Consider the following 27,515-nt stretch of genomic DNA (forward strand, 5'->3'; position numbering starts at 1 on the left):
ATAGATGCCAATATAAAAATGTGATGCCAAATAGTAAATAATGTGATCAGAAGTGTTCAGTTTATTTTGTCTTGATGTAAATCATCTGTTTCGGTTTTTTTTCTGTAACAGTATGTGAGATTCGCACTTCAGAGGGAGTCGGTGGTTTTATTTAGTAATTCTTCACATGGTTTGTCTCTCGGAAAGTAATTATACAGACATGAAGTAACAGGGAGAATATAAACAATGCCTGCCTTTTGTTCTTTTTTGCATTTTTTTGCTTATCTTTAGGAATTCTGTAAGAACTCCCACTCTTAGATAATTAGGAATAATTATTGAGGTGAAAATAATGATTATCATGAAAGTCAAACTTGTCTGTGAAGATAAGAAGCTATTTATACTTATGAAAGTTTTTTTTGGTTAGCTAGAAGTTGGTGTTTTTTTGTCCCTTAGAGTATTGGTTCAGATTTTATAGCCTTGGACTTGTACTTGCCACAAGCTGTGGTCTTCTGAGTTAGTTATGAATCAACTTTTTAATCAGGTTGATTGCTGCTTATTTTTGGAATTTTCATTTCATTTCTACTCAGTGGCAATTTTTGCCTGAAATAATACACTGAGGGGCACTTGAGTTCTTCCTCCAACAGTAAAGCTGGAAAATCATCATATAACCTTTTTATTATGTTGGCGCAACATAAACCTCAAAAAAAATAATTAAAAAATAACAGCCGCTATTAACAACTTAAACAAGAGACATCTAGATTGGTGATCAGGTTGAAGCAACTTGAAAAGGAATCTTAACATGCTTGTCTGGCAACCCATATAATGAGTGGCCGTTGTGAAAAGGCCTGGTCAAGGTTGAGCTGTTGGTTGAATTTGTAAGGGACTTTGGGCAGTCAGGATAATTTAGTTGATTGGATCAGCAGTGAGAAATCGACTTTACTTCAGAGAATAACATTATGTTTGGAGGGATTATGCTGGGGGTGACAGTATTATATTACTTTTTTTGGTGCAATTTAAATTTTAAGTCAACTGTATAAATTACTGAAGAAATTTTTTTTAAACAAAACAAAGGTTATTAAATCTACCTTTACACACATGATCTGATATCTTGACTTTCCCATGGTTGGCATTGTCATTATTCTGTAGGCAATGTTTTTGTTTTGGCTATTTTTTGCAATTTAATACATTTTGGCCATTTCTGTTTTATATTTAACTAAACAATAACCCTTTGTTTTAAAGTATAGATAATGGAATAAATGCATTTAATGTAAGATTGTCACCCCAAGAGAGATTTGTAAGAAAATAAAGTAAACAAACATTTCAGTTTTGAAACCCTAGGTGGACTGCATCCAATAGGGTTGTCTCTGAAGTGGGTGGTGGTTAATAATTGAATTATTAGTGCTATAATTTTATTCATGTTCACATACTGCTAAAGCGTTGCTCATGCACACGTTACAATTCTGTATAATAATATGTTTTATAAACACAGAATAATATATACACAGAGGAAATAATAGTTTTCATTTTCTGAATACACAAGTGTTTTGTGACTTTTGGATGGTAGTTTGTGGTATATTTTATTTCCATATATTTATTCTCATTCAAAGGACAGTTGTCATGGTGGATATTTAAAAAATGGAATATTACATTATTACAATGCAGGAAATAAGTTTTATTCAGCAGAAATTTCTTTAAAAATTAAAATGAATAGTGTAAAATGATTCTAAAATATAACTGCTTGTTTAAGGAATAGTCTGTTTAAAAGAGATCAGAAACTATTACATTTGTTTGTTTTAACCTAGGAATTTTATGTGGGTGGAGAAGTTGTATGCTCTACCAAGGAGGATCAATTTGTTGACATGCATTATTTTGTTTGAAGTGTTTTGTTTGTTTTCCGTTTGATGTACACAGGCTGTTAGAAGCTGCAAGGCACAGGACACAGAGGATTTTAATATTGACTAAAATTTTATTGACAGGTTGTTAAGCGTCACAGTTTTCCTTGTCAGCCGTATCCATGGATGTTCTTTGTGTGCAATGTGCGTTAATTTACCTCACTAGGACATTGATTTAAGCATCTGGATCACTCAGATTGTCTCTTAAATTTTGATCAGGTCTTCTGAGACTCTTGGTATTTTAATAGTTCTTTTTGATAATTTAGTGTTGTTATTGTTCTTGTTTATTTAAGTCAGCTTCACTAAGTGTACAGATTTTTGATCATTTGTTGAGATGTTTTGATAACACTGGATTAGAAAAAAAAAAAATAAAATTAGAAAACCATAATTCTTCTGTACACTTAAATGCTTGGTGTCCTTTGCTCTTATTTTACATGTCTCCAGTGATCATCTGGGTCAATTAGAGCTGGGTCTCTCAAAGTGATCGAAGTTGCATTGATTTAAATTGAACTTTTCAGTTTGTGACTAACTTGAAATCATTGTCTTAAATTTGTATGACAATATTTCATATACAAATTTGATTTCTTTTTGTGTCGCCTCTACGGATTAGTCGCGACATATAGGGATCACTACTCCGTCATCTGTCTGTCCGTCTGTCTGTCCGCACTCACAGGATAGTAATTATGTGGCTAGAGGGACAATAGGTAACTGTTCTTTCTCTTTGATGTCATTCATTCCATAATGCTTTTATGTGGCTATTTTCTTTTGTGTGGCTAAAAAGAACAATAGAGAGAACAAAAGAGTAGCCACGTTATTACTATCCTGTTAGAACTTCCGTCTGTCTGTCCGTCACAAAACTTGTCCGGACTACTCCTTATAAACTACTGGTGCAATTTCATCCAAACTTTACAGGAATGATCAATACCAAGTCTAGTTGTGCATATTGTAAGCATTTTCCGGTTCAATGATTTTTGTCAGAGTTATGGCTCTTTAATAATTTTTATTTTAAAGTTTGTCCGGACTACTTCTCTTATACCACTAATGCAATTTCAATGAAACTTTACAGGATTGATCTGTAGCTCAAGTCCTTGCGCATATTGCACAGATTTTTCGGTTGAATGATTTTTGGCCGAGTTATGGCCCTTTGATAAAAAGGTGTTTTTTTCTGTGTGTTGCCAGATACACAAAAGCTTGTCCGGACTACTCCTCATAAACTACTGGTGCAATTTTATCCAAACTTTACAGGAATGATCAGTACCAAGTCTAGTTGTGCACTGTCCGTCTGTCACAAAACTTGTCCCAACATGAAATTGGCCATCATGAGGCGACACATGTGATCACTGATCTCTTGTTTATTCTTTAAACATTCATGAATCCATGTCAATATTCAGATCATGCCATTGACGTATTATATAAAAAAAACAAAAACGATTTGAATGAAAAGTGATCGAAATTGCTGTAGTTTCATTTTTCAGTTGTTAATGACGGGAAAGGTAATACCAGAAATGTTTTGCAGAAAAAATTGTAACTGGATGCCGTCCTTTGTTAGTTCAGACAGAGCTTTAAAACAGTTCTGCAACATCGGTGCAATTTTAAACGGCTTATTATGTATATAGCATTTGTGGAAGATATAGCACTTGTACAAAATAATACAAATTTAAAAGGATTTCCATTTATAGCATCGCTAAAAGCTTTCTGTTATTATACCATGCTGTGATTATTGTTGTCATTTAAAAAATCGAATAGCAAACAATTGAAAAACATTTATAGATTGTTTAAAGATTTTTATAGCCAGATTCTTTAAGGATTTTCTAGCCTGTGTTTTAAGTCAAATATTAGAAAAATATTAAGTGTTTGTACTGTAGTTATATATTTACTGTAGTTAAATTGTAACTAAACAGGGGTTATAAGTAATATATTTACTGGAGTTAAATCGTAACTGAACAGGAGTTAGAAATATATTTACTTGAGTTAAATCATAACGGAACGAGGGTAAATGTGCGCTGAAAATGTGAATATTTTGAAGCTTATGGTTAATTAATAGTCGAGAAATTCGATTTTTTTAACGATGGTTTTTTAAGTGACAGCAGACTTATAGCTGTACTGGGTGAAACTTTCTTTGTGTCAAACTTTAATGACATTTTTTTCTTTCTTACATTTTAGGAAAGTATTACAGCTTCAAATTAATGAAATTTTAGAGATTTGTATTCATTTACAAAATCCAATATGTGAAGTTTTACAGCAAAAACCATCAGATTTAATAGTCAATCGAATGCATGCACGCAATAAAGTTAAACTGTCACCTGGTTTCGACCGTTAGAGATATTAACTTACTTAACAAGATATTTCGTAGCACTCCTCGGTCGTCCGAGGCGAAAATTTTAATGATTTAATTCAGTGAAATTTTTAAGGAATTTATCACACGTATTGTGGCTATTGAATAGATATTAAAATTCCAGTGTATGATAAGTAATACAAATATTGTTCATCTCGACAATTAAACTCGACCAGGTATTTCGATAGTCGTGTTAGGGAGTCAATGTGAATGTTTGCAAAAATGCAAAATAGGAGATAAAAATGTGGTAAAATTTTGATTGCCGTGTTATAGGTTTATAAAATATAAGTTTATTTACATTTGTGGCAGTGTCATTTTATGAATGAGGAAGACTTTTTGTGACTTTTTTTTGTGAAAAAATGTGAAAAATTTGTGATTGAAAGGAGATTTCTTTACATACATTTATTGCAAGGAATTATAAAAAAAAATGTGAAATTGTGTTGAGAGAAATTTTGTTGAATTTTGCAATAAATTTGATTGATGGAGAATTATAAAAAATTTCAAGGGAATTCAGGATTTTTCTTATAAAATTATACAAATATATACTTGTTAATTATATGGATTAAAAATAAAGAAATTAATTTTGATTGGTACGGTATGAGATTTATATAGTAAGTTTGATTATTCAAATTGGTTTGATATAACTTAATAAAACTTCTTGTGCATCATTAACTATTCCATTTACTCGTTCTGGCCTTTAGTTATTGTGGCCATTTAAATTTAGTATCAATAATGGTTTACCAATTGTTACCTGAGTATAATAATCAGGCAAAATGTAGCATTTTGATATTAAATTTCTTTAATTTATCAATGGTCAATGGACATTATAAATAAAACCTATTTTACAATTATTATTAAATCATTAATTAAGACATGTGCTATGATCCACAATCAAGGTTAATAAAGCATTGTTTTATCTTGAGACCTGGCATGTTTGCTATCAATGACAATCTTGGATACAGGTCACCTAACTTATTGTGTTCTCATTGATTTCCATTTAATCAAGGTGTATATGGAATTAGGGTAACCTTAGTTTAAACAACAAAATTAAATGGCTTTGATAACGGATTCATTTTGTGTTGTGATGTATTCAGAAGACAATTGTGCTGTATCTATCTTAAATGGACTTGTCCATCTGTCAATCTGGGCAAATCCATTCATCATTTTTAGGGAACATTTTGAAGTATGTTTTATTGACTCACTGACCAACAGTTCAGACCATGATCAGATGAAACAGATGTGCTGTGCCGGCTGATCTTGGTCTGTACTGGTGGCAAGGGTATATTAACATCTGGCTGCCAGCAGGCTAAGAGTTCAATAGCAATACCCATTCAATTTATTACTAGATTTGACTTAAATTTGAATGTGTCTTGGAAATTATGGGAAAGTGGTGTATGTGTAATCAAGCAAGTATTGCTTGAAAAAATGTTGATACAAATTCATTAAGTCTACACAATTTATTCTGATTTTAAAACGAGCATAATAATTGCGGTCAAAAGGTTTTTTGCCATTAGAATTTGGCCTTTCACTATAACACTTTCACATGTTGGGAAAATGTTTTATAGCATTATTTTTATTCATAATCTTGGCATGAATCTTCTAATTTCTACACAGTTTAATAGTTTTTTGTATCCTTTGCCTAGATGTTCACTGTTTGCCGTGGAATTATTGAAGAAGATAGGTAATGAAAGATTGATTGATTATCTTACCTAGATATATTTTACAGCTGTAAGCAACTTCATAAGCATCTTCATGTGCTTCTTAACAACCTACTGGCTTACTTTTACTTTAAGCAAGTACAAGAAGCATCAGCTTTGGTTAAAGGGGACAAGTAGCCTGGTGGTTAAGATGTTTGCTAATTGACTCTGGTTTTGTGGGTTCAAATCTGAACCTAGTTCACAACCATGATTCCTTTTATGACACTAAGGATTGGTTTGTGCCTGGAAGAACTTGGAGAGTGGTTTGAACTTAAAGCCTTTATTACATTCTAGCTAAAATAAATGGTTAAGCTGAATTAATTGAGCTTTGTCATTCTTCTTAAGTGAAGAGGGTCAAGATTTTCATGGTAAATTGCAAATAGAGCAGCAATAAAATTTTTTGATAATTTAAAGAAAATTGCAAATCAAATTGTTTATGTAAGCAGTTTAAAGAATCCCAAACAAGGCATGGGGATGATAGGTAGGAATACGGACTGGCGGAACAAGAAGCCAAGGGTCCAGCCAAAACAACATTGGCCAATGGGGTGCTACTTAAGATTTAGGGTGATATGCCAATTTATGGTAATAAAGCAAGTGGTTAAGGAAATTTCAACATCTAATATAACTGTATGGAACTTATGGAGTTCCATTTAAGGTGATGAAAGTGGCTTTAGAATGCCATTATCAGTTTATGAATGTGGCTTAATGAGTGCCACTGAAAGTGCATGCAAGTGGTATAGGGCATATTGTGTTTGGTGTAATTTGCAGTTATGGTTTAGGGAATGCCAATTATGATGTATAAGCATTAATATCTGAATTTAGATCGAAAACAATTAAGTAATGGATTCCAGTTACTAACCAGCATGAGTGAAAGTGAAATATGTATCCTTGAATTTATTAAAACATATAGTTCAAGACCTAAGTTATAGCGCAAGACTTGTTACAGTTCAAGACCTAAGTTGTCTGTCCTGGTCATGTTTTATAAAAATTAGACGGCTCTGATAATTTACATATAGAAGGACATTGACTATTTACATGCAAATTTTGGGGCTTTGCAGGACAATTTTGTTTAAAGATTTACAATTGAATTTTGAATTGAGAGAATTGAACACACCAACATTAGGATATTAGAAATTTAGTGTAAAAATGTTAATGGAATTTTATATGTTTTAGACGAAGGAATTTTACGGAGCTCTTTAGTCTTAGGGTGCACAGTAAAAGCTTTTTAGAAATTTTCTTTATAATTTTCTTTTGTCTGGGTTAGATGCTGAGTTCTCATTGAAATAACTGTGTGGTAATTTCACAGAATCAGCTCAGGTGAAAATATTTTTTTTATTGGTTAATTTCTCTCTCACTTTTGTTCTTTCGTTTTACCACTTGTTGATTTCTTAAATGTACTTGATAGGCAGTATTTTTTTATGTTTTCCTGAGTTCTTCAAAGGAATAATGGTTTTATGCAAATTGGATGCAAAAATGTGGATTTTTTTTCAGGATTTTTCGACAATAGCAGGTGTCTATTGGGAGTAAACTGTATAATTGTATGTTTATAAATTCTGGAAAGCAGGGAAAGAAGAGAGAGGAAAAAAATGTTGAAAGGTGGATGTATGTTTGTATTCATTTGTTAACATTGTAAGCATGTGTGCTGGTATATTAGTGCAAATCTTATAATAAAAAAAGGATTTGATAATTCAGGTGCAAGAACCAGTGTTTTCCCTCAACAATAATTGGTGTCAGATTTGACTGCACCAGATATCCTGTTTGTTTTATGCCGAAGCTAAATATATAAGGAAGATGGTGCAGTTGGTCTATAACAGAACTTGTGGTATGAATGGATGAGATAATGTTGAGTAACAAGATTTTGGAAATATTTGGTATGAATGAATGAGATAATGTTGAGAAAAAAGATGGAAATATTTTGTTATCAGAAAAAGGAGAAGTATTTTCAGTAGGGAAAAAACTTACAGCTAACCCTATAGAATAAATTGATCAGTCAGCCTGTAACTGTAGATGAAAATTTGATCTCCTTCGGAAGGCCCAAGCTAAAATTTGTCTTGAAAGAGTTCTGATACATTGTCTCAATTTTAATAACTTTTTGTGTGGACTTTATTGTTAAATTTGATGGAAATGGGAAATAGGAATACGTAAGAAGGAACTTTGAACAGGCTTAAAAAATTGATTTACAAAAATTAAAAAACTGAAGAACGGAAATTTTATGATGAAGTTGTCTGTCTTAAGAGAATTTGTATACTGTTAACTTGGTTTGAACACTTGTTACTGTTAACAGGTGGCAGACAGAGGTTTTAATGTTCTCATGTATGGCTTGTATATACTTGTTTTACCAGTGACATATGTTTCTCACTGACAACATCATAAGGACCGATATTGTCATTTTACGTTCCTCCAGGGGCAGTTAAAAGAATGGCTCTTATGAGATTCATTATTGGACTAGCCATATAAAAATAGTTCTTGTACAGAAAACAAACTGCTGTTTAAGTGTTAGTAGCTAGCTGCTCAAAGGGAGGGTTGATTTATTTGGATGTTGTAAATGTTTTATTTTCTGTTCAGGAATGTTAGTAATTTGTTGGCTGAAAATGTCATTTGAGCTCATTTTCTATAATTTTCTGGATAATTGTTTCTATTTGCAGACTGAAATTGGGAATAAAGTGCAATCCAAGATTGTGCTATAAATAGATTTTTTTAGCATTGGGTCAAAGGTCATTGCTTTTAAGTTAAGAAAATTTTTTGTTGTTTTTTGCTAATGCTGGTTATTGGTTCTTGAAGTGGTGGGGAAATATAATTGAATGATTCAATAACTTGTTTTGACTCTCTATAGAATATGCAGTCTGTACAGGAAAAACAATCTATAAGTACTTAAGTGTTTGCGATTATGAAGTGAAAGACGGAAATTATTAATCAAAAAGTCATTGACTTTCGTAATTAGAGATGAAAAAATATATATGATATATATGATAAATATATCTACATAAAATTGACAGTCAGTTTCTCATCATGAAACAGGAGGAAAAATGTCATCGAAAAACTATTTGTGTAATGTCACGAAATAAAGAAATCGGAATAAAAAAGATCATTTAGTCATAATGAATGGTGTACATGTTAGTGATAAGGAAGAAAATGTATAAGCTGCTTTTTCTGAAGTGACTGGATGAAACTTTAGAAAATGGTTATTCAGTGCAAGTAGAAGATGTAGCTCGTTAATAATTCAAAAATATTCTGGATTAAAAAATGTCCGCTTCGGAAAAAATTCAGCGGAATAAGAAATCTGTGGGATTTGAAGATGGAACTAAGGTATCGCCTCGTGAGTCGAGAAGTAGGTCACGTGGAAAGATACGTGACCGTCGTGCAAAATCTATGGATTTACGAGGGAGTTTCAGTGGTGAAGCTGAACCGAGGAAAAGGGACCGTAGTTTAATAGGTCTTGTGAGGCAGGGCTCGAGGAAATCCGTAACAAGTCTCGTTAAGCTATTTGAAGCAGGGAAAAGCCTTTATGTAAGTACAACTTTCATTGAAAAATAAGTAGAAATACTGATTTGGTAAGTTTTTAAATGCAAAGCGATTTCATTTTCAGTTGGATATTTATAACATAATGTATAACAAAAATCTCTATGCAACTTGCTTAAATTGAATGCATAACATAGAGCAATAAAAGGTCCCCAACATTTTGAAGGGGTTGACCAGAAGGCCAGGAGGGTTTCTGTTATTGTGAATTGAATTCTTCCAAATTTTGAGCAAAGCTCTGCTAAAATTCAAAATCCAAAGGGTGATGTGTTCTGTTTCCAAAAAGCTGAAAAAATGCTTACCTCAGTGCATATTATAACATGTTCTTATTTTCTGCTTTTGACCCAAATGGTTGTTTTATTATTGACCTTTGGAATTGAGTAAGGCATAGTCAGTTTTGTTCTTTTCAGTCATATTATACATTGTTGTTTCAGTGACTGACTACATGACTTTTAATGCTGATTCAGAAATTGTATAATAGAAGTAGGTGACTGCAACAAAATTAGTAATTTATTTGGATGGTTATCCAGGAAAGCCAGTTTAGGTGGACGGACTGCTGAGGCATAACCTAAAATGTGTTGTAAAATCAGACAAACAAAACTTAAAGTGATCAGAGGACAAGATATTTATGGTTATGCACCAGTCATTTGGAACCTTAGCCACCAACCACTAATCCTGCCAGACCTGACCCTTTGCCTTCCCCTATCCTCGCCTTGCCTCGCCTCCCCTCACCTCCCCTCTCCCGTGTTAAAATGAGCCAATTTGTCTGTTTGCCATTTTTGGTAATTTGAAACATTTTAAAAGTTTGCAAAAACTGCTTTTGAAAAAAGAGAATTGATTATTTTTAATTGAGAATTTGGCATAATATTTGCAGTTGGGGACATGAAGAAGAAAAGAGTAGGTTGGGGTGGTGTTGCAAATTGATTAGAGCATAAATAATTCTTAAAATGTTTCCTTTTAATGACAGAAATTTTTTTTAATAAAAATTGGAAGAAATGTCATGATTTACTTGGTGCAACAGAGTTGGTTAACTTTTTTGATTTATAAGATTTTGTTTATGGTCATTAACTTCAGTATAAACAAATAGCCTTAGTATTTATCAATTTACTATCCAGCAATAGAGCTTTTTACAAGAAACAGCATAATAATTCAAAATGGTTTTTTTATCAGCTTGAAAAAAACTGATATCTTTTCAAAGAGATTTCCTAGAATATGTGTCTATATATGTGTTTATTTTTTGCTTCAATTTTTATCATTTGATATATAGTTTAGTAACATGATCTCCCAGACGTCTTCCCTTAAACTATTATGAGCTGTCAAGAATCCAAATAAAGAGAAAAGTCTGTCTAGTTGAAAATATGATAAATTGCTTGATAATGACCATACTGTGTTATAATTGTACACAATGGAAAACAATGGATTTCTTGCAAGGTTTACTATGAATTCAGACACTTCTGGGATTTCAGTGATGGATGCCTAATGTCAAAGTTATCAGCCATGAAATTTTAGCAAAGAATATTATAAATTAGAATGGGCATTTATTTCTTGAACATTAATGGTGCGTTCCTTTTTCAAAGGGAGGAAATGTATTCTTGTAAGCCTGTAAGGATGCTCTCCCATGAATTTATATCTCATTCAGTAATAAAATCAAAGGGCAAGCAATGTGTAGGAAATTGATATTTGTGTACATCAGTGTTGTCTCCCTTGGTAACTAATTTGTTTGAGAAAGAAAGCTACCACAGCTGCTGTCGCTAATATTTCCCATGGAACTCTGATCAGCTGTCAATATTTGCATGTTTTATTGTCTCTCCTGTACATATGGTCTTTTATCCATTAAAGACACGCATGGTTATTCATGGTTATGACCAGGTCTGTGCATAATAAAGTTTCTACTCATTTTCCCCCAATATATTCAGCTGAAACTAAAAGAAGTCATGACGTTTTACATATAGAGTTCAGCATGTCTTTAGAGATCAGTGGAAAGAAAAACTGCTGATAAAATCATGTTATGAAAAATGAGATGAAATTTTCTTATCAAAAATCTGCCAGGAGACTTTGAGGTGTATCTACATGGGGAGAAAATTAAAACATGAGGGATTCAAATTGAGTCATGCATGTGTGTTGTTTCTTTTTCTTTGTTTGAGTCATTATTAAAATCGTGGCATGGAAGTTTACTGGAAAATGGTCGTTTTCTTGAAGGAATACGGAAGCTTGACGAGGGTTTGTTAATTTTTGAATTGTTTTTATTTTCTAATTAAACTCTTGTTTTGTCATAGAGTTTAGTCCTTTGTTTATTTTTTTTGGGAAGTTGTTTATTAGAGACAAAGGAAAGGTTTTGTTGTTTTTGTCAATGGATGTGTAAAAAAGAAATGCTACATAGTATTCAATGGTTTATATAATCTTTATAAAGCTATGATCAGGAATAATAAAAAGAAATTCAAACCTTGTGTTCAGCTTTATTGTGTAAAGGTTGCTTTTTAGCTTGACTCCTTTGCAGCTATTTGTTGGCATTTTTGCACTGACATAGTAGGATTTGCCTTAAGTTTGACATTCTTGTTCATTTTACAATTTTATATACTATTGAAGGTATTTATTTGAATCTTCATAATCTGGTGGGGGGTGGGGGGTTTCAGACTTTTATTGAAGATCATTATTGGTCAATAATGAAGTAAAGGTGACTAAGGTAGTCTTCCCTCCCCCTAACATCCCCACCAGCATAAAAAAAAATAATATATATGTGAAAGAGTTAAGAAGCAATATTGTACATGATGGCAGCTAACATGCAAAATTTCATTTTGTTGCAAGAATATACAGGAAAGGAAGGACAAGTTAAAGTAGTTTGTCGTTTAGATTTCTATAAAAGGAAGTACATGTATTAAATACAGATCATCTTCCTTTATAAATTGATCTTTAATTTAGTATTAGTCAATTACAATCTAGTTTAATTGTGTACTTAATTCTTTTTATTTGAGAAATTTATTAAAGAACATGGAGTTTCAATTAAGGGATCATTTAAAAAGAGGAGATAGTTTAAAAATGGGGGCTAGCTTGAAAAACAGGGCTAGTTTCAAAAGAAGGGAAAGTTTGCGGAGGAGGGACAGTTTGACATTAAAAAGGCGGGCTAGTTTTTATGCACATGAAGAGACCATGGCCACTATTGAGGTAAGAAAATTCTGCATTTACTGTAAGAATATTCTGGGTTCGACGTAAGAATATTCTGGGTTCGTCCTGCTGAGTTTGTGTAAATTGGACTTGCCATGCTTTGAATTTGGAACAATCCATTTAATGTTTAACTCTTCTTAAATGTCCAGCTTTCATTTTCAAACTGTCCAGTATCAATTTTAGGGATGTCAAGATTGAAATTTGAGGTTGGTCGGTCAACAGTTATATGTGCATCTGGCCTGACTATACTGATGGCCAGAGCTGATCAATTTTGGTTCCAGCCGGTAAGGATTTAGGGATTTTAATATCAAATTACAAAAGTTCAGCAAGCAACAAGTATAGAGCCTGGGCTCTTATAATACTAGTAGCACCAGCAGGTTGGGAGTCAAAAGCAAAAAGGCAAACCAGAAAGTGCAGTAGTCAGTTACCAGGGCAAGTTCAGTTATGTAAATTTAGAAGCATCAAGGGTAAAACGTCAAAGATATGTATACTTCCCAAATACTTATACCTTCCAAACACAAAACCCCCACTTTCCCTATTCCAAAATGAGATACTTCTAAAATGGTAAATAATGTCATTTGATAGTTGTTTATATTTTTCATTTTTCATTTCAGAGGAAAAAAGGTCATAAAGTTGAAATTTTCTTTATAGATATTAAAGTAATTGAAGCAAAATTGTTGCTGTATCTGACTCGGGGCAAATTGGTAGAAAATAGGAATAAATAGAGTAAATTATTGTCATTTATAGAATGAAAAACTCGCATTTAAGTCATGTGACAAAATAAATAGATTGACTATAATTATATCAGAATATCTCCGTGGTAATTTACATTTCTCCCCGCCCATACCCAAGTAACAGCTGTCTGATAATACTTTGTGTGGAAGTTACGAAGTTAGTCGCACTTTTCATTATTGAATTATAATTAAACGTAATACGCAACTTTAGCATGATGGATATCGTTTTAATGCAAAGATTTATTTGTTAATTTTTGGAAGTCGTATGCAAGGCTTTACTGATAATATTACGAAAATTAGGTCGAACAAAGTTAAAACTTGAATATTTTCAGCTGAGTTGAATAATGATGGTTTTAATTCAATCTGAAAATTTATGACCTAGAAAATGATATTATATTGTAATGAAAATGTAGACAGTAAAATGTAGACAGTTAACTTTCATTTGATGAGGAGACATAATATGAATTTTGGTATTCCGTCATAAGGAACAAAGTGATATTGTGTTATACAAATGGGCTTTATGCCGTTTCTATCGGAAATACATATAATACAGTGAAACTTACGATAGTTAATGAAAACTTGTAACTATTGTAGGGGGAGAAACGCTACCTGTATTAATTATATAATGATAAATGCATGGTATATAGAGTTTTATCAGCGTAAATTATTTTGTATGTAGTATATCTATCTTGTATATATATCATGGATGAAGATAGTGTGAATGTATCAAGTACGTGGAATGTGACAACAGTTTGTCAGATAGTCTGTGATAGATAGGTAACAGATTCTGGTGAGGGATAATGCTGCGACTGTAGATAAATATTCAGGAAATGTTTTTAAAAACTGAGATATGGCTTAAAATCTGGAGAAAGTTAACCAAACATTTCCGCTCTCCTGTGTAACTTGTAGCAAGAGTTAGAAAAATTTGGGATTTATTAAATGATATAGGTGAATAGGAAGTGATAGTGTTTATCATTTAGAACACAGAAGGATCTAAGTGATTTTACAAAATGAAGTTTCTTGGAATATAAAATGTTTCTAGTGTGATTTTTTAATGAAATTTAATGAACAATCTTGTCAATTTAATGGTAAAAATCACAGGAATGTAAAAGAAGGGAAACAAATAAGTCAGTTTACCTGTGATAAATTGAACTGATAAATTGAACGAGTTAATTTAAAGAGAAATTCATTGTTTTATTACTTCCCTTTAACAGATGAGTTGTAAAGTCCCTGTCTAATTTGAATACTTTTAGATTTCAGTGATTTATTTGATAACAGATAGATTTAAATTTGTGTAAAGTTTTGATGTTGCATATACCTTGATTTTTTTTTTGTAAATTTGCAAACTTTGAATTGATTAAAGGGAGATAATAGGAAATTAATGAATTGTCTTCGATGATAGTGCAGTGTGTAATTTCATTGAGAAATAATGAACTATTAAACTTTGGAAAGACACAGTTCTGTAATGATAACATGATGTAGTGATTTAAATAATTACCTGAACTTGTGGATCAATACATGCTTACATAAACTCTCTGTAATTCGAGACGAAAAAATTTGATAATTTGATTTAAATACAAAATTAAGTCTGGTCTTACTATAAACAGGCAGTAGATTATAGTCAATTTAATGATTTTCACAGTGTATTTAATTGCATCGGACATGCTAGTCAATAAAAATATTATGACACTAAATATTGATACTAGGTACTTAAACGTCCAATAATAAAGTCAGAGTGTCTCTAGTTAAGTATGCACTTGGAGCTACTCTGCGGTTATAACGTTTCTCAAACTTTTGCATGACTATATATATATATATGTATATCTAAATGAATCATTTGTTCGGACAGTATATAATTTTTGAACGTGTGCCATTGTTTCTGTAATAGGATTAAAAAGTCTCTGTTCATTTGGATGCAATCTTTAATGTATTCTCATTATTTATGTTGTTTTTTAATCTTTGTCAACCGTAGTAAATTGAATTCTTGAAAGGATTGTGGGGAAGAATGAAAAACTAGTGAATGTGTAATGTTACATTTGAATTATAATTATGTTTTGAGGTTTTTATTTTGAGAAAAAAGGAGAAGTTTATTTACAATGAATGGAGAGTATCGTAATCTATGAATGTCACAGGGAGTGCAGTTATTCAGTAATTGGATTAAATATTTGTGATGATTACATAGGGGATTTACTTTAAACGCACAGGCATGGGATCTCGGCCAAAAATGATCAGGCGGCTTAGCCAAATATGGGTAAGCTAAGTTAATAATTTAATAATGACATTTTATAGATAAATAATAACCTTCAATCAATTTTTTATTGTGAAATCTGTGGTCTAAGTTCATATAATTGTAATGTTTTACTTTCTTCCAAATGAATGCTAAATATAGCCCATTGATATAAGATAAATTATTTTTGAAATCATAACTATGTGGTTGTGGGTTTGAATCTTCAAAATCTAAGTTTAATTAATTATGTGTGGAGAAGTTGGCAACTACTGGTGGAGAAAAATGTATCTGTTTTAAAGCATGGCACACTATTTAAAGGACCCCACTGACATCTAAGATCCTTAAAACATTTGAAATTCTTGCATAGATCAACTGGGACAATTAAACATATGGTAAAGAAATATACAAGGAATTGATTGATAATCAATTTTAAGTGCAATTTAAAGCAAAATTTTAGTTAAAGTGTTAAACTGTTCTAATTTTTATGTCATTTTGTGCAATAAGAATTATAATTCTGGAAAAAGCTAAGTGAGCAAATGATCTGAGACTTTGAACATAAGCTTTTGGACCAGACCTGCACTAAATAGAAATATATCCATCCCTGTCATATCAAATAGAAAGCAAGTCTTGAAAAAAAAGTTCCAAAAAAACTGCAATGCAGTCCCTTTAAGGTTATTTTCTCCTCCAATATTCTATTTATAAACACAGATGAAAACACGATGAAAGACCTGAAATGGAAATTAGACAAACAAGTGAGATGCTCAAGTACAATTTGATTGTCTTGTGTGCTGAAATAGATGAAATTGTTGAGCTTGACAGACAAATGTCTGTGTATCTTTGATTGATTGCAAGAACTAGTTTAGCCCCAAGTTTTTTTAATTGATCCAACGTTGGTCATATTGCAAACAAGATCATCAAGTGAAAATCCAGTCTGTTACAGAAGTGTTCAGTGATTCTCAATGAAAGATGTTTTGAGTTGTCATATTTGATAATTTTGTCTCTGTTTTAGCACTGGATGAAACATTTTACAATGAATATTTTTATTATTTGTTGCGAGACTAGTCAAGTCTAAATTTATTTTTTAGTTTGGCTCTAAGTCTCTTTGCTCCAGCAGGTGAGGTGGTTTTGGCCCCTGGTGTTGCTTTCAGTTTGTAACACCCTGGGTTAGTCAAAATCATCTTTCCTGTTTCAGCGCTGTACAGCATAAATGTTGGTGCACCATAATACTAAAGCAAACAAACTAAACATGGAAAAGGCCAAGTCAAAAATATTGTTAATACACTATGATGCAAGTTAAATAACAAATTTGCTTGGAAATTGTCAGGTAACGCCCATTATGCAATAGCTGGCAGACTAGAATTGGATATTTTTAATTAAGACTGTGTCTTGCTACAGGATCTATCTTATTACTTCATTATATAAATTTGTCATGCAATGTGAACTGACTCCATGATCTACAGATTTCAAATATAATATCATTTATATATACATGTGAGGAGTAAACAATTAAGATACCTTGAATCTGCTGCAAACAAATGTACTAAGTAATTAGTCTTTTCCACCACTTTAGAGCCAGACCAGCCTGTACATCTGTGCAGTCTGAGCAGGCTGTATAGGCTGACTTATATCTTGATATCCACAAAGTTCCATAAATGAAAGCTGGACACATCCATTTAAGAAGAAATTAAGCATGTTAAGGGCAAATTCTTCCATAAATAACTATTAGTAGAATTTAATTTATCCATGGGCTAGACAGTGACACAAAATCATATTATAGAAGTGTTCATCAGCAAGGACAGGAATTGGCAAATTTGATTTGCAAATTTGTGGTTTTATAACTTGAGTTTCCTGTAGAAACCATCATTATGAATGAAGTCATAATGCTCTTCCCGCCCACACTTATAAGTTGAGTCTATGTTGAGTTGAGTATACATATATGACATATGTATATATTAACAGAATTTAGATGAAATTTAATTTATATCCCTATCATGATAATAGCAAGGGAGCATAATTACCAATATAGAGTTACCCTGTCCGTCCATGTGTAGGTATGTGTGTGTTTTCAGCACCTTGTCCAGCCCATAACTCTGTCATGCATCAAGGAATTTTGAAATAACCTGGCACAAATGTGTAGTGTGTCTTGTCCTAGAACAAGACCCTGAGCTCCAATGTCAAGGTCACACAAAGTGGTTAAAGGTCTCAGTTAGAAAATAACTCTATCATGATAACTCTATCATGCATCAAGGGATTTTGATATAACTTTGCATGATGTGTAAGCATCATGGGCAAGACCTAGAGTGTTAGCTCCAAGGTCAAGGTCACACAAAGAGGTCAGAGGTCAGCAGTTAAAAAAAATCTTGTCCAACTATGACTGAAGTTGGTTGTTATCAACAGCCATCTGTCGTCTTAATTAAACAGGTCTTTTATTGCAAAAAAGTATATGAAATACATGTACTAACTTTGTTGTCAAAACTATTCTTTATTTGTATATTTCTGTGTCCTAACATATATAGCAGTGGTACCCTTTATTTTGAGAAACATTTCTAGTTTACAGATGAATTGTAGTTAATATGTTTCTGCAGTAAAGTTAGGACATATGAATATATATAATGGAAATTTACATGAAATTCTGTCTCTTTAAGATAATGGTAAGCACTGTCATTTATCAAGATATTTTCTCCTCATGTCATGCATATAATCCATCTTATAATGGCAGAATGTTGGTTTAATACTGATTGGTGAGGCTATTTATAGATTATGGTTTCTATGCTGTAATCAATTGATCATTTAGTTTAGTCTGAAAAGTCTTATATCAGAATGAGTATTGTTGGTAGAGTTGAGAGCTTTGGGGGGAGGGGAGGGGAAGTGGGGGGGGGGGAGCGGAACTTGATGTATGGAGAGTGGTTAATTGCCTTTCCTTTAGTCTTAGTAAGGAATTTGGACAGATTCATACAGGTAGGGGATTGCAATTTGTATCAGCCTTTTTAAAAGGCTCTCACAATGAGGCTGATCAAAGTTTGTTGACCTTCACCCTGTTGAATGCCCAGCTTGGTTCTGAGCGGCTAGGAGTAAATATACCTGTAGACCCTGTCTAGAAATCAAAAAGTTAAATATAAGCTTTGCTACAAGTTGCATTTTAAGTCATGTTTATATATATATTTCAAAACCTGTTGAATCAAATATCTTGTATATAAAGTTATGTATCACCTAAAGGATGGGTTGTTACCTGTAAGACAAACTATGTTGTGTTTAATGTCACTGTGGGCATATAGCAGCATTATTTACACTTCTCATGTTGTCATACTTGTGAACAGATTTTTTTTCTTTCAACAGGTTTGCCTATACATATAATTTTATGTATTTTAACATGTTTATAAAACCTGGTGATTTTGTTGTTGTTGTTTGTTTCATTGAGGTTTTCAATTATTTACCTTTACTATAGAAGGGAATGTTTGTGGTTAGTATTAAATTATCATGTTAGTTTTGAAAAAAAATTTACACCTTCAGTAATGGTAATTCCTATCTTTTAAACTTGACAGCTAAAACATGTGTGGCTTTTCATCCAGCATTACCTAGAAGCTTGGTTAAGCTTGTTGCTTTAGTTAAGATCAGTTGGGAGAAGCTTGCCTTGGTTAAGATCAGTTGGGAGAAGCTTGCCTTCGTTCAGATCAGTTGGGAGAAGGCTGCCTTCAGTCTGACTTTGTTAGATCAGTTGGTAGAAGCTTGCCTTGGTAAAGATCATTTGGGAGAAGCTTGTCTTGGTAAAGATCATTTGGGAGAAGCTTGCCTCTGTAAAGATCAGTTGGGAGAAGCTTGCCTTGGTTAAGGTCAGTTGGTAGAAGGCTGCCTTGGTTAATAACTTGCTGCCTTGGTTAAGATCAGTTGGGAGAAGCTTGCCTTGGTAAAGATCAGTTGGGAGAAGCTTGCCTTGGTAAAGATCAGTTGGGAGAAGCTTGCCTTGGTAAAGATCAGTTGGGAGAAGCTTGTCTTGGTAAAGATCAGTTGGAAGAAGCTTGCCTTGGTAAAGATCAGTTGAGAGAAGCTTGTCTTGGTTATGGTCAGTTGGTAGAAGCTTGTCTTGGTAAAGATCAGTTGGAAGAAGCTTGCCTTGGTAAAGATCAGTTGAGAGAAGCTTGTCTTGGTTATGGTCAGTTGGTAGAAGCTTGCCTTGGTAAAGATCATTTGGGAGAAACTTGCCTTGGTAAAAATCATTTGGGAGAAGCTTGCCTTGGTAAAGATCAGTTGGGAGAAGCTTGCCTAGGTAAAGATAAGTTGAAGAAGACTGCCTTGGTTAAGATCAGTTGGGAGGAAATTGCCTTGGTTAAGATCAGTTGGGAGAAGGCTGCCTTGGTTAAGGTCAGTTGGGAGAAGGCTTCATTGGTAAAGATCAGTTAGGAGAAGCATGCCTTGGTTAAGATCAGTTGTGAGAAGCTCTCCTTGGTTAAGATGACTTGGAAGAAGCTCTTCTTGATAAAGATTTTATTTGGGAGAAGCTTGTTTTGGTTTAGATCAGTTGGAATAGGCTTGCCTTTGTTAAGATCATTTGGGAGAAGCTTGCCTTGGTTAAGATCATTTGGGAGGAGCTTGTTTTGGTTTAGATCATTTGGGAGAATCTGGCCTTGATTAAGATTATTTGGGAGAAGCTTGTCTGGGAAAAGATTGCCTTGGTAAAGGTCAGTTGGGAGAAGATTGCCTTGGTACAGATCAGTTGGGAAAAGCTTGCCTTGGTAAGAGTAGTTGGGAAAAGATTGCCTTGGTAAAGGTCAATTGGATGAAGATTGCCTTGGTTCAGATCAGTTTGGAGAAGCTTGTTTTTGTATGCTCAGAAGAGAGATTCAACTTTTGGGAAAAGCTTGCCATAGCTCAGGCAGGAGAAGCTTTCCTTGGTTTAATAATCATAATTAGGGAGAAGCTACCCTAATGGTGAGAAGCCTTGTGGATCTAGAAGAAACCTGCCTTGGTTAGGCTTTGTTTTAAGGAGAAGTTTGCCATGGTGATTATGCTTAGTTTGGATAATTGTTTTTTGGCAGTGAATGGCAGTTGATTTGAATTTTGTGAGCTACAATAAACCACTTCTATATGAAGGTCGCTTTATACAAAATACTTGTGAATGATATACCTTGCATATTTCAGCAATCAGTATTTTTTTTATTTTGTATGACAGCTGTGGTGTAGGAGGGATATTTATAGATAAAGGTTGAGAAAATTTTACAAATATATGGGTGTTTTCTTTTTCAATAGGGGATCGGTGTAATAAATTATTTTGAAATTTAAATTTGTAATATGATTTTTTTAAAAATTATTAAATTCTCAGTATTTTTTCACACTTCGGTGGTATATATAAGGCCAAGAACAATTGTCTTTATATGTTTTTATGATGTCAAGCATAATTATAGTTGCTGCTGATTTGTCCTCCCTTTGTCTGCACTAACTTGACCATTTCTCAAATTCATTATTATTTTAAAGGGTCCCATTAAGCAATTTGTTGCTAATTTTTGTTTTTGTTAGGAAAAGATCAAAAAAGTTATCAAGAGCTGCACAATTACTTTGTAAAACAATTTTTTTTAAACCAATGAAATCACAGCTAATAATAAGGCATTAAGTACACATTGTCACCTTAGTGCAGTAACAGGTTAACTCCTTATATATCTATATAGGAGTTAACCTGTTACTGCACTAAGGGGACGAGTCATGTATCTCTTAGATGATACTGACCTTGCAAGTTTTCTTCCTGTTGAACAGAAAGCTTAACTGTGTTTTTTTTCTCACACCATGCATGCAATACTAAACACAAGGAGGATGTAAAATGATCATCCTAAGAACTGGGCGAAAAGAGGAGTTTCCTGTTTCCATGACTATAAGGCAGTAAGATGATCTTAAGTTCAGGGAGTCTTTCCTGTTTTATGTTTACATTAAGTATCAGATTTTATTTCCAACACGTATTATAATGACATTACATTTCAATGATTTTGCTTCCTGCATGGCAATAATATCATGAGGATTTTTGTTTGGAAGAGTTCTGAGTCAAACCCACACTGTGTAATAGTCATATGGCATCTGTCCAGCTTTACTGGTGGAGGAAGACCTCATATATCCCCCGGTTCATTATTTCAAGCTTATAAACGGGCACCTGAGATCCTAGCTAAATGCTGGATAGCTTTCTAACATGAAGTAATTCAAAGTTCCTTAGCGGATTTAACCCAACAGCAGAAAGTGCCAACTGGTTTGAAGTCAACAACCTTAACCACTTCAGGTCACGTCCACCCACATAATTTTGATAATATCTAGTTGATTAGAATAATATCAACTGATAAAGACCATTGTAAAATTGTCATGTAACACTATCCATATAGTAGATAAAATGTAACTACTAAGTCATGAAAAGTTATATATCAGGAAAATTGAGGTTTTGTCCACCATTTAGATTCTAGAATAGATTATCGTTAAACTCGGACTATCTTGACTATTTGAAGAATAGTGGGAGTTATCCTACACGCCCCGGCTTTCAAATGGTGGATGTTAGATTTTGAGTGCAGCTAAACATGTTTTGTCATTAACCACTAAATGGTTTTGTTTTACTGAATTTTACCCCATTTATAATTAGCCATCTTTGTCTATGTTTGTGCAACGTTTTCGGTTAAATTAAGGTTTTTCAGTGCAACTACTGATTGCATATTATTTACTAAGTTGTACTCTTTTCAAAAAAACAGCACTTTTTTTAGTTGGCTGAATTTTTGGCTTATGTTGCAAAGCAAGTTCAAGATTTGTCTTGTCATTTGCAAACTCAGTTGCACCTCCATAAAGAAGCTCACATAAATTAAAATATTGATAAAAAATTGTCAATATGGAAAAAAAACAACTAAAAAAACAACAAACAACTATTTATGTAATGGTTTTGTCCAGCTTTGGATTAAGATCAGGTCATTCAAAGTTTGAAGGGATTTCCAAATCACAAAGCCACCAACAGTATAGAGCCTTGTTAGACTACACAGATACACAGGCTGTCCTGGCTCTATACTGGTGGCAGAGGATTACCATTTTTGGTTCCGAAGTAACCATTTTCGGTTCCCGAGCGGGTTAAGAAAAGTTTACAAACATGCGTTACATAATGCGTTAATCAAATAATTATGAAATAATGTTTTAATGTAACAAGATATTGGATAAAAGAAATAAAAATGACAATAATTTCACAATTTGCGGTATTTCCATCATTTATATTGTTAATTTATTTTGACCTGAAAAATATCCATTTTAGAACTGCTCGATTAAACATCATTTAAAACTTTGATGTGCTCCACTGAAATTTATTTGTACATACAATTGTTTAATATTAACTTGCCTGTATATCAAAATGTAGGTAAATACATTAAAGAAATATTTCATACATTTACTTTAATGAAGCATGTAAGTATTTACTAGTGGATTCAGCCATGTGTGGCGTTTTGTTCGTTTTGTTCGACGACGGTATATATTGATGGCATATAGATGTTTTAAACTGCCGAGGGGTATGTGGAATGTCGCACAAAAATGTACCGAGTTCAATTAAACACACAAGTTATAAAAGTATTGTTTATCATTTTAAACAGTTAGAGGTGTTCAAGTGTGTTAACAGTTAATTGATAATAATGATAAGTGACAATAATAAAAGATAACTGGATAAAGAATGGATAGGCTGGCCGACATTCGCAATGAATGTGAACAGGTAGGTCAAAATTAAAAATAACAAAACTGAGATAAAATGTTAGATTTTAGGTGCATATAGGATTTATATTACAGTTGACCAAGGGTACAGTTGTCATAGTTATTTGTATGTGGTACTTTGTTAAAGGTGTAAGATGAAACTTTAATGACATATTGACTCCAAAGTTGTAATTGTCTTTCATTAGAGAATATAATTTTGATTCAGCATTAATATTAAGTATTCTTTCATGATGGCAAACGTGTTTTTTTCACAAATTACAACGCAAATGTGTGCACTCAGACCAGACTCTTTACTGTATAGATGCTAAAATTGACTATATTAAATACCCCAGATTTATAAAATGGACCTGTCTTGCTGTGAATTTGGAACTGTATATTGTTAAATATTAGGGACATTTTCAATATCAAAATAATAGAATTTAGTTGCCAACAATACAGAGATGTTTGACAACTAAGAATTCTGTAGGTTTTAACCTTCTGGCATTTACCACATAATGCACCAACCATACAAAAGGTTTGATATTGAACAATGATAATGGAATGTCCCAAATCAAAGGCATAAGAGCAATTTAACAGAAAAGAAAATAGTTCCTTTCAATAAACAACAAATATGGAATGTCCTAAATCAAAGGCATAACAGCAATTTAGCTCATGCAGGGAACAGGATAAGAAAATAGTTTGTCCCAAATCAACTAAGCCATAAGAGCAATTAATTCAGCTTTGGGACACAGGATAAGAAAATAGTTCCTTTTAATTAACAACAATAATGGAAATTGTCCCAAATCAAAGGCATGAGAGCAATTTAGCGAATTCGGTTAACAGATTAAGAAAATAATCCCATTTAATAAATGACAATATTGAAATGTTCCAAATCAAAAGCATGAGAGCAATGTAGCCCCCTCTAATAATTTATTCTGTATCATTATAATTTTGTGCAAGATTATATCATTTTATGCACAAGGATGTACTCTATAGTCATCTGAGAAAGTTTTGCAATATTTTGCTAGTTGTTTTTGCTGTCAGCTACATCTGATGAGTGCAAGTAAAGATCTGTACCATGGAGAAGCTTGCAATATATATATAATACATGAAATATATGATAAATCTACAATATGCTGTATAACTTAAAAGAAACTGTTTATATTATGCCTATATAAAATGATACATAAATTTTGTCATATGATATAATGCTATTGTGAATGGTTTTGTATGATTTAGTTCTGAGGGTTCTGCATTGGTGCATCTTTGTTGGAGGCTTTAAACTTGTCAACACAACTAATACATTTTGATCACGCTGGATAACAATTATATGTACATTTAAATTCAGAGTTATATAATATACAAAGCCTGAAATAATGAATGGAAGGACACCTGTGAACTATTTTTGTTTACCAGGAAAGCTTTAAAGTCACCATAAGTGTAACCTTTAAAAGTGTCAGTATGACTTGAAACAGTCCAGGTTCTGACTACTCTCAATGAAAGGGTGGATGGATCGTTTAAAATTAAACTTAGAACACACACCAAACCTAACCAAAATTGAAAAAATATTGTTGGTTTACTTTAATCAACCATCCCTGATTATCTGAGGAAACTTTAAAAGATATTTTCTGCTTCAATTTTCCTTCCTGAGACATTATAAAGATTCAATTTCTCAATGTGTTATTTATTACTATGTTGTATCTCTTTAGCATTAGGATCATGTCAGTTTTTGTATCCTTCCCTGTTTGTAAATTACTTCAAGACATGCTATACATGACAATAGGATAATGAGATATAACTAAACATGTGATGCTATATTTAAGGGGACTATTTTTCCCCTTTACATACAAATAGTATTCAGACATGCATGTAACATGTGATGCTTATTTTAATAATTATAAGAACCTTTTTTTTCCTATACAAATAGTATTTAGACATGCGTGTTACATATTAGAGGTAACTAAATGGACTCTGTAAGGTTACAACCAAACCAATTTATGGAACTACTTTTTTGTTTTAATTTGATACTCATTTGCAGAAACTGAATGTTCTTTTTGTTCTGCTGCTATGTTTCTAGTTTGTTTTGTTTGGCTAATTGGCATATTGTTTCTAAGGTTTATTGACTTTGTACCTGTTGAACGTAAAGAAAAAAGAGTTCTGTTGATATATTGTTTCAAGATCAATTAAAAAAGGCTAGGTCAAAGCAAGTTTTTATTTATGTTTGTTGAAAATCTTATTTCAGCTAATTGAGATGTTTCCAATATGCAACATTTGCATGATGATGATAACAGTCTACAGATTTTTGTCTATGTTCTCACAGTATTTCTATATCAAAAGCATAGTTTTATATTCTGCACCCTCATAAATCATCATTACAACATAAGTCTTATTATGTATTAACATTCCTTAAAGCTCTTACTGGAAGCCTTTAAGGTGCACCACCCAAGCTCAGTTTTTATCATACATGGCATCCATGGGAAGTAGAGAAAGAACCCGCTGGTCAACCATGAAAATAGAAAGGTTGTGAGTTTGATCCCCAGTGTCCTGGATTGTTAGTTAGAGGAGATACAACTAGATAGAGCTTGTTTCATTCCAAAGGATATCAGCAATATATCAATATCAAATGACAAAAATTGAATAACAAATATTGACAATTAATTGATATCCTTTCTATCAATGACACTTGCGATCAATGTTGCTAAAATTTCATTCAGTATTAAAGGGGTAATTCTTGAACGAATTGGTGTAGCATTATATGTGAATAAGTGGGGTTTCAACAATTGGGATATTTCAGTGAAGGACTGTAAAATTTGGAATTAAGCTCACATGCAAGTACATGAAAGGACTGTTGGTAATGGTAGACATATTGTGCATGCTAAAACCCAGCACATAATGCTTATGAGTGATTTTGTAACTCTTGAATTTTAATATTGAAATTTGTTGAATTTGTTGACTTAATTAAATATAAATTGTCTATTTTGCTTGAATTTTTTTTTTGCATAATAGTAATTTGATATGCACAGTAATTATAAGTATGCACAGTATAATAGTAATAATTTTATTACTTCTCTGGAATTTTTCCCAATGAATTTAATATGACTTAAAACATTTTTGCTCTTGGTGGATTTCTGATATATGTTCGTATTCATGATGTACGGAATACCTTAAGAATCTGGCAAACAATCACCAAAATGAATGTTTGTTTTAATTTGTAATAATTACAACATAACAGAACACAATCAGTGCAGACACTTGTAGGATCCTTGTATAATTACCCCTGCAACATGCCAAACATTGTATCACTTTTGATTATCTGGCTTACCAAACAATGAAAGTGTTCTATTTATTATAATATGAGCCGCGTCACGATAAAACCAACATAATGCATTTGCGACCAGCATGGATCCAGACCAGCCTGCACATCCGCGCAGTCTGATCAGGATCCATGCTGTTTGCTATCAGTTTCTCTACTTGTTAAAGGGTTTGTAAGCGAACAGCATGGATCCTGATCAGACTGCAGGGATGCACAGGCTGGTCTGGATCCATGCTGGTCGCAAAAGCATTATGTTGGTTTTGTCTTGACACGGCTCATATTATTGTTTGGCAATATTGAATAAGTTGTGGTATGAAAAAAGCATTTGGTATATTGATGGAAGAATGTGGCAAATGTTTGTAGAATAAAATGAAGCCAATTAAGCAGAATAATGTTTTCTTCTAGTGAGATGATTTTCTTATTTGTTGTACAAACAGCTTTTGTTATTAATGATGAATTCTTTAGAAATTGATTATAATTGACCACCATGATAGCCTTATGATTATGGGATAGTATTTGATGCCAGTTTTCTGACTTGAGAATATGATAAAAGTACAATTGAGAAGACTGCACCAAATTTGTGAAAGTAGTTTTTTTTGACTGGCTGAATTGCCACATACGAGGGTTGTCCAAAAAATTCGTGCACTGCAGTTATTGTCGTGCGAGTTAATGATAGAAAAACATTTATCATATATCACTTGAAGGGGAGATATATCTCAAATAAGAAAACAAAAGAAAAAAACGTGTTACCGGCTATCGTGAAAACGAATTGTCATACAGTTACCTTAGTAACGTGATACCGGCGTACAACAAAAAATTGACTTTGATGCATCACGGTATTCTTTAAACACTACATATTCACGTTAAAATTCTGGGAAAAGTGTCTGTACGTATTCCTAACGTCACTAGAAAATATGACGTCATTTGCCTTATTGTAACAGTCGTAAACCAACATTTGTGTGTGGTCGTCAATACTG

General features: G+C 32.8%; 1 protein-coding gene across 1 annotated transcript in view; it reads left to right on the forward strand.

The window, feature by feature from the left end:
* Positions 1-1,335: 1,335 nt before the first annotated feature.
* The window catches only part of LOC132717847 (FERM domain-containing protein 4A-like), a gene marked incomplete at its 3' end in the record, with an annotated part of 46,144 nt that continues 19,964 nt past the window's right edge, over positions 1,336-27,515 (forward strand). Inside the window, 2 exon segments of the mRNA XM_060701421.1 lie at positions 1,336-1,549; positions 8,737-9,410. Coding sequence (XP_060557404.1) covers positions 9,147-9,410 — 264 coding nt within the window.

Source organism: Ruditapes philippinarum, unplaced genomic scaffold, assembly GCF_026571515.1.
Source record: "Ruditapes philippinarum isolate M1 unplaced genomic scaffold, ASM2657151v2 ctg342_1_1_1_1, whole genome shotgun sequence".
NCBI classification, from domain to species: domain Eukaryota; kingdom Metazoa; phylum Mollusca; class Bivalvia; order Venerida; family Veneridae; genus Ruditapes; species Ruditapes philippinarum.